The sequence below is a fragment of the Hyalella azteca genome, unplaced genomic scaffold (genome assembly GCF_000764305.2).
Source record: "Hyalella azteca isolate HAZT.00-mixed unplaced genomic scaffold, Hazt_2.0.2 contig8077, whole genome shotgun sequence".
NCBI lineage: Eukaryota > Metazoa > Arthropoda > Malacostraca > Amphipoda > Hyalellidae > Hyalella > Hyalella azteca.
Genome location: NW_025938181.1, coordinates 239,466 through 251,858, shown reverse-complemented (window position 1 = coordinate 251,858; position 12,393 = coordinate 239,466). Strand labels below are relative to the sequence as shown.

General features: G+C 39.2%; 1 protein-coding gene across 4 annotated transcripts; it reads right to left on the bottom strand.

Moving 5' to 3' along the window:
• Positions 1–5,716: 5,716 nt before the first annotated feature.
• On the bottom strand, positions 5,717–9,186 carry LOC108675713 (NADH-cytochrome b5 reductase-like). 4 transcript variants are annotated; one of them, XM_018163737.2, is made up of 2 exons: positions 9,143–9,186; positions 5,717–7,443 (listed from the first exon to the last, which is right to left on the bottom strand). In XM_018163737.2, the coding sequence occupies exon 2, from the start codon at positions 7,432–7,434 to the stop codon at positions 6,472–6,474; it is 963 nt and encodes a 320-aa protein (XP_018019226.1). In that variant the 5' UTR covers positions 7,435–7,443; positions 9,143–9,186; the 3' UTR covers positions 5,717–6,471. The 4 variants fall into 4 exon arrangements, with proteins under 4 accessions (XP_018019226.1, XP_018019227.1, XP_047737447.1 ...); XM_018163738.2 differs by lacking the exon at positions 9,143–9,186 and adding an exon at positions 8,924–9,124; XM_047881491.1 differs by lacking the exon at positions 9,143–9,186 and adding an exon at positions 8,013–8,549.
• Between the last annotated feature and the right edge of the window lie 3,207 nt (positions 9,187–12,393).

The following is a 12,393-nucleotide window of genomic DNA, read 5'->3' as shown; positions in this document are numbered from 1 at the left end:
ACGCCATCTTAGTGAAAAACTTAATTTAACAGAGTTTGAATAAATTATTCAAGTTAGTACAACATTTTTGTATAAATCCGGATAACTGAATTTCTAAGTGTGGACCTTAGCAGAAATATCTACCAGTTTCACGTGGACGTCAAACATCAGTGGCCCTTGAGAGAATTGGGGAACTAAACACACTAGGTGGGGAAAGGCCTCTCATGGGAAACATTCGTCAAGCTGCAAGCACTTCAACGTGAATTGGTCTGAATGTGCGAAATTCTATGCAAAGAAGAGAAGAAAAAATGATGATACCAGTCACCGTGGTCGTAACGCGCCTTCAGAGCGAATGTGTGTCTAATCGGTTCGAGTTAGCACCATGGAGGCAGGGTTACCTGTACTGGCAAAACAAAACGGTTGAATCAGCTCACAAAAACGCCCCGAATGCAGCAACATTTATTAGTAAATTTGAACTTAGCGTCGCAACAATTTAATTTATGTGGGTTTTTAAAATTACCCAAAAATGCGTTAGGTTTATGGCTCTAATATAGTTTGTCTGTGAATTAAAAAAAAAATTCGTCGTGAAATAGGGGGCTCAGCCGTAGGCCACAAATTTTACTCTTAAATAAGTCGTTGAGCCAACGCCCAGTCTCACCAAGCATCAACTTTACTCAGCCTCAGATAGAAGCCACAGACTACGCTTAAACTCCGTAATCCAGACCAGCGACGCATTGCCGAAAGATAATAGCGCCGTAGGTCTTCAGCCAATGCTTAAACTACCGAGTGTATAGTTTAGAGTTTTATTGGCAAAATGCAGGGCGTTGTTGTTAAGCATGCCCGCTCATAAGCAGGCAGCTCCCCATTATCCGGCTGTACCTACTCCGGCCTAACCTATTCACGCTGTCCCGGCTCACAACCATCTTGCAGCAAGTGACTGGCCCTACCAGCACACTTGGACGGACCGCCTTTCTAACTTCCTGCAGCCAATGAGTTTAGGTTAGGTCCGCTCAGGTTTGTTTTGGGTGAAGAAATGTTGCGACTTGTGTAGGTCAGGCCGGAAAATGTTCTACCAGATGCAGTATGGCCATGCTTACCTTTAGCAAGCATTAGTTATGGCTGAGGACATCCGGCGCTATGGCTTTGAGCACTTGACTTCATAGGCTGGTAGCGCTCTAGCATTTTTACCTACGGAAAGAAATATGAACTAAATGTGAAGTTTGGCAAAGCTGGACTCCGGCTCGCGCCTCGGGACAATTTTCCATCTGGCTACAGGCGCCTCTCAGCAATAACAGCGGTTGCCTAGCAGCTTTCTGTGACAGCTCCTCGCAAGCTCCAGCGAAGTGAGATGACCAATGCGAACTCAAGTAAATCCCCAACAGGGAATTACTTGAGTTCCCGGGGGCCTTTTTTTGTAACTGTTGCCTTTTTAAAAATCGTTTCGATCACTAATACGTAATTAAACATTCATACATTAATGGTGGAAATTTAGCCAGCCAAATTGCTAGTAATATTATTGATTTTACAGCCAAGCACACTAGAAGACACGGTTCGGCGCACTAATTCAACAAAGTCGACAACATACACTAATAACTACAATTCCGGCAAAAATCAAATTAAGAGCTCATCATGAATAATTTCCTTATATTTGAAATGGATTAGTAACAAGTTCAGTAAATATGTAATGGCAACGTGTCTCGAACATAAATACAGATTCTCAAAGGAAATACGTCGGCTAAATGGTACTTGGCAAAACCAGTTATTACAGGCGTGGCGCAGGTTGCATAGAATTTCGCACTGCACTTTTTGCCAATCCGCCGGTTAACGTCCCTAATTCCTCAACTCGAATATATCAACTTCAAACACTGCCGGATCGAATAAAGTACCTTTTTCATACTACTCGAATTTACCAGTGGATTAAAACATGAATTTTTTTTATTACAGTGCTCCGTCGCTTATCACGTTTACTAATATTTAAAATATTCATGATCTTGGCTCTTGAATTTCTCGCCAATTGGTTGATTGACGTCTATTATTGCGTTCCAAACCTATCCGCGACATTTGATCCGAATGTAGCGACTCCGACATAAATAAATAAATCACTTTTATATCATTGAAATTTTCAGTAATTTATGAAAATTATATTAATTGAGACAAAACCTAACGTTTTCTAAGAAATTCAAACACGTTAATCAATGTCTGAATGTGAAGATGGTATTATTTTAGGAACAGAATAAGATTAAAATAAAATCAAGAGTTCCGGCAGACATACGCGATGCAGCCAAAACTGAGCGATATAAATATCTTGGAGGGATCAAGACATGTGCCGAGAGGCAAAGTTGCGAGACAAACCAGCTGTTAGCGTACGAAATTAACTGAATAAAATTAGTTTCATTTTACAAAGATCTCAAGACTTAACGGAATTAGAAGTGGGCATGAGCATCCTACATCAGTCAATTTGTTTAGAGGATAAATGGCCATTTTTTGGCATCGACAGAGTATTTTCGGTTTTGAAAATCTTATTATATTTCAAGCTCCGTACAACATTTAAACAGTTCTCCAAAAAAAAAAAAATAACTATGACGGTACTATTGCAATTTTTGACGCTGCATGAGAACAGATTAATCATGTCCATTTGCTGCTCTACGGGATCTACAACGCAAACTTGGCAAAGCGTTGGCAATGGACGAACATTCAGTAAAGGGACCAAAGACAAGGCCATTTAAGAAAGCTGAGCGGTCATTGGCTATTCAAGTTTTTTTTTCAGCGTTGCCAACCAGATTTCACGAATCTAGTATGTTGTGACGGTGTCTGGTATGGATATATTTGATCTGGTATATTGGCCGAAATCTGGTATATTTCTGATATATTCAGACACTTCAGGAGTTTAACTGAAATAAATGAACACATTTTTTTCAATTTCATCTTTTCATCAGACACAATATCGTGTTTTTAATTGCCACTTAAGAAATTTCGTTAAAGAATTCCCATTTTTTGGGAATTACCCATCTAAGCTATTGCCCAACTAACGCTTTATCTAAGGTCCACGGAAGAAACTTGACGTCAATTTTTATATCTATATCTACTGAGAATTCAGGGTTGGCGATTTTTTTGATTTTTTTTTTTAATCAAAAAAATAAAAAATCAATGATTATTTTTTATTTTTTCATGATTTTTTTTTATTTATTTGATTTTTTCAACTTGTTTGCCTTTTTGATGTGTTATTTTTTATGTTGCAATTAGCCTACTAACAATAACAGTATATTGATCATAATGGATGGCTAAAAAGGGCACTTATTGCCTTCAATAATGGCCAAGGTTGTGTTTACCACTTAGGGATTTTTGGGTAAACAATTATTGGTAAGTCTATTCATTAGCTTTGTAAAGTTTGTATGTCATTTATAGTACATTTATACTAAACCATGAATAACAATACCTCAATATAAATTAAAGACTGCCACTCAATATATTTAAATATATGAAAAAATAAAAAAAAAATCGAAAAAATAAAAAAATCATGATTTTTTTATAAAAAAATCAAGTGATTTAATCACATGATTTAATCATTTTGATTTAATCATTGCCAACCCTGACTGAGATGACTGAATTTTTTTTTTTAATTTAGAATTTTCCCTTTCTGAATTGAGGTCTCGGACAAATTGGCGACCGGACTCGCGGCCGGTCTCACGGCCAATTTCCAAATTCAGTGACCAAGGAATATCTCCCAAGCTAAGGAACGCAGCTCGATGAAACTTGGTACAAGTACAATTATACGGCAATTCATGCCGAAATTTGCAGCGACCAAGAAATTTCTTCTAAACTACTGAACAGATTTGAATGAAACTTTGAATATACAAACCTAACCTCCTAACGGTGATGTTTAGCCCGTGACAATTTTTTTCGATTTTTCCTTCGTTTACGAGTTATACGGTTATACGTGTACGGCTCTTTGGCGATGCAAATTTACTAATTGTCCTCAGAAATGCCGGTCATTTTTCTCCGTATATAACTCGCGAGCGAAGACAAAATCGAAAAAATGTCACGAGCAAAACATCACCGTTGGTAGGTTAGGAATCTATATTCAAAGTTTCGTTCAAATATGTTAAGCAGTTTAGAGTAAATTTTTTGGTCACTGCGAATTTCAGTCATTATTGCGATACGTATAACTAGGGAATGAAATCGAAACGGCAAAAAAAAAACTCGAAAACGAAGTAAAATCGAAAAAATTGTCACGAGCTAAACATCACCGTTGGAAGGCTAGGAATGAAAAATTCAAAGTTTCGTTCAAATATGTTCAGTAGTTTAGAAGAAATTTCTTGGCCACGGCAAATTGCGGCCCGAATTGCCGTATAACTCACGAATGAAGGTGAAATCGACATATTTTACGAGCTAAACATCACCGGTAGGTCCTAATGAATACATATAGGTACCAAGTTTAACATTAAAACATTACCATGGGGCAGTAGGTAATGTTTTTAATAGTCAGTGTCAGAATATTACGAAACAAAGGATAATTTTGCTAAATCGATTTTGCTAATTCTATGTCAAGCCAAGCACAGTAAAAACTTTCCAACCAAGTGAACCAACATTTCTGACGAATAGTTTTAACAAATTTGGGGGTTTTAATCAGTTTTGGACAAGGAAAATTGGTATATTTTAGGTATATTTTGCTGGGCAATCTGGTTTACTAGGCGAGAAAAAAGTTGGCAACACTGGCTCATTGAACTCCTACTTTGCTTGTAAAGGCCAATCAGGAAAGCGAGCACAAAGATGTATTTAACCTACTTTGGTACAACACAGAACTTTATCAATCAACAATGCCTAATCGAGGGCCAGTTAGTAAGAGTATTGACAAGCCCTTCGTTATATGCGTTTTATCACTACCGCATACAGCTGAGGATATATGAAAAGCTTTCTAAAGTTTAATCTTTGAGTGTCGATGGCTAGAGGTAAACGAGCAATTTTTATATACTGTAATAACACAAGCACTGATATTTAGCTAAGATGACGTCAAACTAAAAAAAAAGACCAACGCGTTGCGAGTAACTCAAACTCCTCCAAAAATGAACATATTGCTGAAAATTAGAAGCAGAAAATGTAAACAGAATGACTAAAGATATGACAACACACCTTACCGAGCACAACAACCTAGACGAGCTTGTAGCTGACGATTTATTTTCTGCCGTTACTCGCGGTTAATGTGCCGTGAATGACGAATCACGACGCCTGTCATACCGGACATGGCGCTTATTGCCACTGATTGGTTAACGATTCCGATTCACACTTGTAGCATTGACAGTTTCTCCGTTCACTTGAGCTGGTATAAGGCTTCCCAAAGACTTGAGTCTTATCCTCATCTAATAATTGAATCAAGTACTACCAACTACTACATGTACTAGCATAATGGCAAAATATTATTATTAACTTGCCAAGAGCCCACCTCCAAGCAACGCGTCACTGTCTGAAATGCCACTACTCAGTAAGGTCTTCATTTTTTGTCGATTCGTGCTTATGGCTTCCGAAACTCAGTCAATATTTTCCGGAATGTATAGGCACTTGATATGACAGAGAGGTCACATTAATTCGTTGATAAATACATTGCATTTTTACGTTCAGAGGTATTTTCGTTCCATGAAATATAATTGTTAATTACCTGAAATTTATTAATGCCTCATTTAATTAATTAAGAATTTAATGGATAAGTAACCAAAGTCATTAATTCATTTAAAGCTTCTGGTTTATTTATTAATTGATACATAACACACCTGTCGCCTTCTTTATATAGTCCTGCAGCGTAAAAAACCTGGTTTGATATTATGAACATATTTCGTTCATACGATAATGAAATTGCAATTTTATCTTTGTACCCACCAGGGGACACATGCCGAGCGGGTTAAACAAGGTTTGGACTAATGTTAAGCCATGGGGTTAACCACCTTCATTTTGTATAGTAGCATGGCGCGACAAGGACGTTTTCGCAGCGCAAACTTTAATAGTGTATAAAAAGTAAAAGGGTATCAGCCACATACAAAAATGAAATACATGCTACCTAACACGTTTATTCGACTTGTACAACAAACATGCAATTTTTCTGAAGGTTACAGGCTTTCAATTACAATATTGTATAATTTAACGCAGTTTTGTATGGTAGTTAATCTATTATCACGCTATCATTTTCGGTAAACTCGTGTTTCTCCATCACTCACTTGATATTTTTGTCGCGATCGTAGTTTGTAGGTCCGTGGTTAGCAGTCATCAAACCGCAGTTAGTCATGAAAAAGGTTTTCCAATATAAGCTATTGTTGCGATGTGACTTCCATAAACTATGTTTTTTGCGAATTTTTAAATTTTCAATATCAACTGAGTCGTTATATTCTTTCACGGAAGAATACATTAATGAATCACACAAAACCCTACGGCTACGGTCCTATTAAACTTCGGTATACAACCACAAACTCGGTGATTTCATACTGCCTAAGGAAGTAAGGACTATTAAAATGTGAACACTTGACTCTCTAGAAGATCCAAATCTCTGCTACAATTGATCATATCTTTGTTAAAAGATTTTGTACCACAGATTAATAACTTCGTTCCCACCAAACAAGATTTTTGAATTTCATTCTTGACATCGTCCTTTGTTATTTTTCTGAATTCAACATTCTCCCTATATTTCTTGCCTAGTCTATTACTTTCGTTACTCAAATAATGACACATGAAGAAGTTCCAATAATTTGTCAAATCTAAAAGCTCATTTCGAAGTATTATTTCTGAAAATGATCTTGAAGCATACATCAAATTCATTTGAGTTTCGTCATCCCCATCACTCAGAACAAATCGAATAACCTGATACAGAGGAGCAATACCTGTACCGGCTCCGACGAGTATTATCCTCTTGCAAGTATTTCGGGAATATGAAAACGTACCAAAAGGTCCTCTCCATAGAATCATATCTCCAACTTTCCATTTTTTTATCAGCTGACTCATTCTACCGTTTTCGTACAATTTAATTATAACCTCAAATCTACCTACCGCGTCCATTTCACTAACAGGTGTATACTGACGACTTATGGGCTTCCCATCATCTCTGATGAGTTGTGAAATAATGTGCTGACCAACTTTCAAATTTAAACTTCCATTGTTATCAATTTTAAAGGAGTACAAATATGAATCAGTTGTGATTTTCTCAATAGAAATTAGCTGGAATGCTGTATATTTATGAGGAAAAATATGCCTGGCAGATCCTATTGTATCATTACTAAATGAATCACAAATAACACTCCCATCTCTTAGGTTTCTACAAAGTTGCTTCCAGTCTTCCAAGTCCTTTTGGTATAAGTCATGCACGCAGGGAGAGCAGCCGGAGCCACAGCAATCACTGGGTAGTGGAGCATCAGGACATGGAGGTAAAGCTGCTGCATCTGCATGTACATCAACATGAATGCCTTCAAGAGACATCACATTAACCTGCACAAACAAACAACAATTAAGTTATAGCGGGTTAGCTGGTACTGCTAAAAGCTAAAGGAAATGTGAGCAGGGATATCTATCAGTAATTGACCAGAAGATATTGTGAACAGCATTTTTTGTAAGTATGGTAAATTTTTGCACCTGTTGAATAAATGAACTCTTTTAACACTGTTGCATAATATATGTCGCATGATTGAATGAAGCATATTATACAAGAAAATATTACAAATTATATGAATGTAAGAAGAGCTATTTAAGGTCTTACTCCAAACATTGGTGGGCAAGGTTTAAGTGAAATAACTGGTAAATGAACTAACAAAGAAATAAAAATCAATCTTTAAGAAGTTTGAATGGTTGGCTGACTGCTAACTATTTGAGGAAAAATTAATATAATCAATAATGAATATTGGTGGTCGCTACAATGTCACCATTGAAAACCATACACAGAGCATGTTTAAACTCTTACATCAATTGATATTGTACAAAACATTCACACATGATAAAAAAATTGTGATTGGTCTTCTTTCAATGTTTGCTAACATTATTTAATTATTTTTTAAACCTACTTTGGAACTGTTGAAGCAGTACTTTCAACTAGATTGGATGATGAACAGAGGATGAACACCTCAATGAGTGTGGACAGAATTCTAATTCATGCAGCTGAAAATAAGTAGTAAGGTGGGAATTAACTTGGTTATCTTGGACTTTTACTATTATCTAGTGGAAGGGTTACAAAACTGAGATAAAAATATGCTACAGGTGATCCTGACAGCACATCAGCACCCGCCACACTTTCATAATGACAAGCACAAGCAAGTGTTTTTGTTTTGGAAGGGGAGTCAAAAATGCTTGTGGAGTCTGACAAAATGAAGGGCTGTGTTTTTTCTGTACTTCTGATAAAGGGATCTGAGGGACAAATACCATTTTTAGCAAGTTTGACCTTCCTCTCTCTTCCAGTGTCAAAGCAGATTTTTTTAGATTCCTCCTGAGAGTTGAGACTTTCTCTAGTTCATTTTTTAGTCCTATTTCTTCCTATAAGTAGACCAGTCATCTGTAAAGTCAGAAGTATCATTGATATTGGATACAAGCATTTTCATACATAAGAAATTGATTTAAATCTTGAGTAGATGAGGAAAATATAAATGAACTGATTCTACAAAATCTCTGGACTCTGGTCTGGTTTGACACCATGTCTTGAGTTTTGACCATTGGCCCATTGCTTCACTGTGCTTGAAATTTATCAGGTTTGCTTGCAAGTTGCAACAAGAAGGCAATCAGGGCCTGATAAGCAGTACTCAACAGTTTGTTTTGCCTCTACTCTGGTAACTCTGCCACTGCCAGTCTTTATAATTCTGCCTGCCTGCCACTGCCAGGTGCCTGGTTGGTGACTTGGTGTGAACTGTGAAGTCATTTTGTCTGAGAAAGAGGCTCGCTGAAGTTATTTCTTTGTTAATCATTTAATATTATGATTGCTTACCTCTATGTTATTGTTTGGAAATTGGAGTTGGACTGTTGGACGAGTACCATGCTTCGAGAGACTGCCATGCCATTATTGCCATAAGACAATAACACTTATAAGAGTACCCCATTTACATCTATAGTCACTTGATTGATGATTATTTTAGCTTCGAAAACTTGTCCATGTAGGCTAGCTCCTCCTCCTATTAGTCCTATACTCCTATAGCAATTTTCTTACCAAATATACAGGCTGTACGGGTCGCCTGCCGAAGACCACCACTGCCCTGGGGCCTGGATGTAATGGACCATCATGATTCCTGCCTTGCGGAACGTAGCTTTCAACACTTCAAGCCGTCCGTATCTAGGCCGTGGTTCGAATCAGCCCTCGGTCGAACGGCCACTTGTCGAAGGACAATAAATTTTGGAACAGTACTATGCTATCTGAAATCTAACCTTAGATGCGGTGAACGTAAAATTACGTAATTTAACGATGCCCGGAGCCGGAAGTCATATTCGATCCGCGGCCTGGTGGTGCACGGCAGGTGGTGGTCAAGGCCGGAATAGGACAAAGCCGAGTGGTGCACGGCTGATTGGTGTAGGTCCGGAGAGATCCAAGGCGTTCGATTCAGGGCTTATTGGTGCACAAAATTGGTGGTGCACGGCTGCGCTCCCGGCGGTACAACATACCACAAACTACATCTGCATTCCGCAAAGGTGAGCTGTTTGCTCTCTTCGTTCCGTAAATTAGCTATGTCCGCATTCGGTTGATTTTTTGCCTTTCCAACTCTCTGCGCAACTCATTAACTGCATCAGTTCATCTTGGTCCACTGCACAGCGTTGGTTTATGTCAGTGCAGCCCGCCGAACACTTTCTGTCGTCGGCTCGCCTTCGCCTCTTTCGGGGTAAAATTGTAGTGACGAATTTCGCAATACAGAATGATTCCTCATTATTTATCGAAGCTGCAAAATACTTTCTTCATAGACCGAAGTCGTTCTAATAAGTTCATGTGAAGCTGTTCTAACAGCTGCTTCGTCTGCCAAACACTCCCTGTGGGCCCGGACGAAGGCCCCAACCTCCCTGAGGTGAACTCATTCCCCTTGGCATTTTATTGTTGCATGCTGGCATCGTATTGCCGGAGGCTGGCATCGTCTTGATGGATGCTGACATCGTCTTGCCGAGGATTGGAATTGTCTTGATGAGGGCTGGCTTCATCGTGTTGAGGACTGGTATCTTGGTCCCTATCCACGTCCCCGGCGTCCGACCTCAAGGGGTTCCTCCGCTCCCGCAGCGACGCCAGCGCGCGTGTCAGCTTGACGATGAACTCGTCCTGCAGTTCGGGTTCATTCATAGGACTTTAGAGCAGTTTGCGGTTATCTTCTTGCACTTCTAATGTAAATTGAATCAATTCAGTTAACTGCGCTGGTGCTCCAGCAACAAAAATGTCAATCGATTCGCTCATCCGTGCCCGCGCTTGAGCTGCTTCAATTTCTAATTGAGTTAACTGCTCTTCTATCTGCTGACCTCTCTGCTAAACACTCTGCTCAGCCCTCTGTTCGGTCCTATCCTCAGGTCTCTCGTGTAACTCGCTGCAAAGCTGGTCATCACGCTCAGATGTTACAGAATCGAAAGAAGCCATTTCTGTGAGCAGAAGGAAAATAGAGCATCCATTGTAACGAAATTCTATTTTAGACGTCAACCTATCACAATACAAACGTATAATGGTTACGCGGAGATAAAAAATTCGATAATTATTCGATTAGAAACAACAGTAAGATTATCAAAGAATCAAACGGGGAAAATTTCATGTGAACGGTAGCGCAGCCGTGCCCCACCAATTTTGTGCACCAATAAACCCTGAATCGAACGCCTTGGATCTCTCCGGACATCCACCAATCAGCCGTGAACCACTCGGCTTTGTCCCCCTCCGGCCTTGCATAGAACCTGCCGTGCACCACCAGGCCGCGGATCGAATCTGACTTCCGGGCATCGTTAAATTACGTAATTTTACGTTCACCGCATCTGAGGTTAGGTTTCAGATAGCATAGTTCTGTTCCAAAATATATCGTCCTTCGACAAGTGGCCGTTCGACGGAGGGCTGGTTCGATCCACGGCCTAGATACGGACGGCTTGAAGTGTTGAAGGCTACGTTCCGGAAGGCAGGAATCATGATGGTCCATTACATCCAGGGCAGTGGTGGTCTTCGGCAGGCGACCCTGTTGAACTAATGTTCAACTTCTCTGCGCGCCCGTCTGCGCAAATTAACCTGTGAGGCGGCGGAGACACAATACCATATAGGAACTTGGCTTGATGCCAGAGTGTGCAAGTTCAACAGCAATCAACCGTTTTTCGAGTTTACTCTGAAATCCTTGATTACCTCTAAAGATTAAGAAGCAAAGCTTTCCATGAGAGGTGAGCGTTTTGTCGGCAACATATTATTTAAGGACGGATGAGGAGGACATGGTCATTCTTCTGCTTTCCTCTCATTGGTGGAATCTACCAGCCCGAGCAGCCTCTCCAACACTAGCATCTTTCTGCAACTCTGGCTTCAGGGCTATTAGTGGCACTGCCGCACTGGAAGATCAATGTGAGCACTGGGTAGCATCAAAGATTTTGTTTTGTTCAGCTTCAGAGTTCATATCCTTGAATGATATCCGTTTCCGATTTTCTTGATTTGCAGATTCATCATCGTCGTAGTCTGCTCTTGTCATTGGAGCCCGGTCTCAATCGCCATCGGGCAGGAATGTCGTAACTTGAGACGCAGTTAGGTCGCCCTCCATATTGAGAGTTGGCAAGCGGACCAGGGGCGTGGTACTGTCTAGACGCCATTGCTATCGTGGTAGTCTTCTGCCTTGCCTCTCAATTTCACAAATTTATTTAGGCTCTTGAACTTTACTTTAGCCCCTTTCACAGAGGGCAGTAGATACTGCGCGCGTCAAAAATGCCGCGGCAGTATTTACAGCGCAATCTTTCACACGAGGCGCTTTTTACTGCTGGGATCTATCAGTCTTGCAGTGCTTTATGCTTCATCAGTCCATCTCTATGTTTATGTAACAATATTTCTATATGGAAATCTATCTCTACGTGAGAAAAATGTAAATACATCTCTATGGAAATACCTATATATTTTATGGAAAGTATATCTTATATGAAATATATCTTTATCACTTCAAGGATATATATATTTATCAATGTATATCTTTATGTTTATGTAACATTATTTAGTTTGAGATGGCAGAATTTGTTGATTTATACGCGTGCGATTAACGACCAGAGAATAAATTGATTTAAATTATCAAAGAGTCGGACAATTCTTCAGATGACGTTGGTAGATCAAAAGGCATATATCAAGAAGTAGTTTTAGTTTATTTACGACGTTTCGAATGTAACAAACATTCATTTTCAAGTTACAAAGAGCATTAAATATTGAAATTCTGGTGGAAATAAGTACATAATATATGTAAATAGGATACTATAGTAAAATTTTGAATA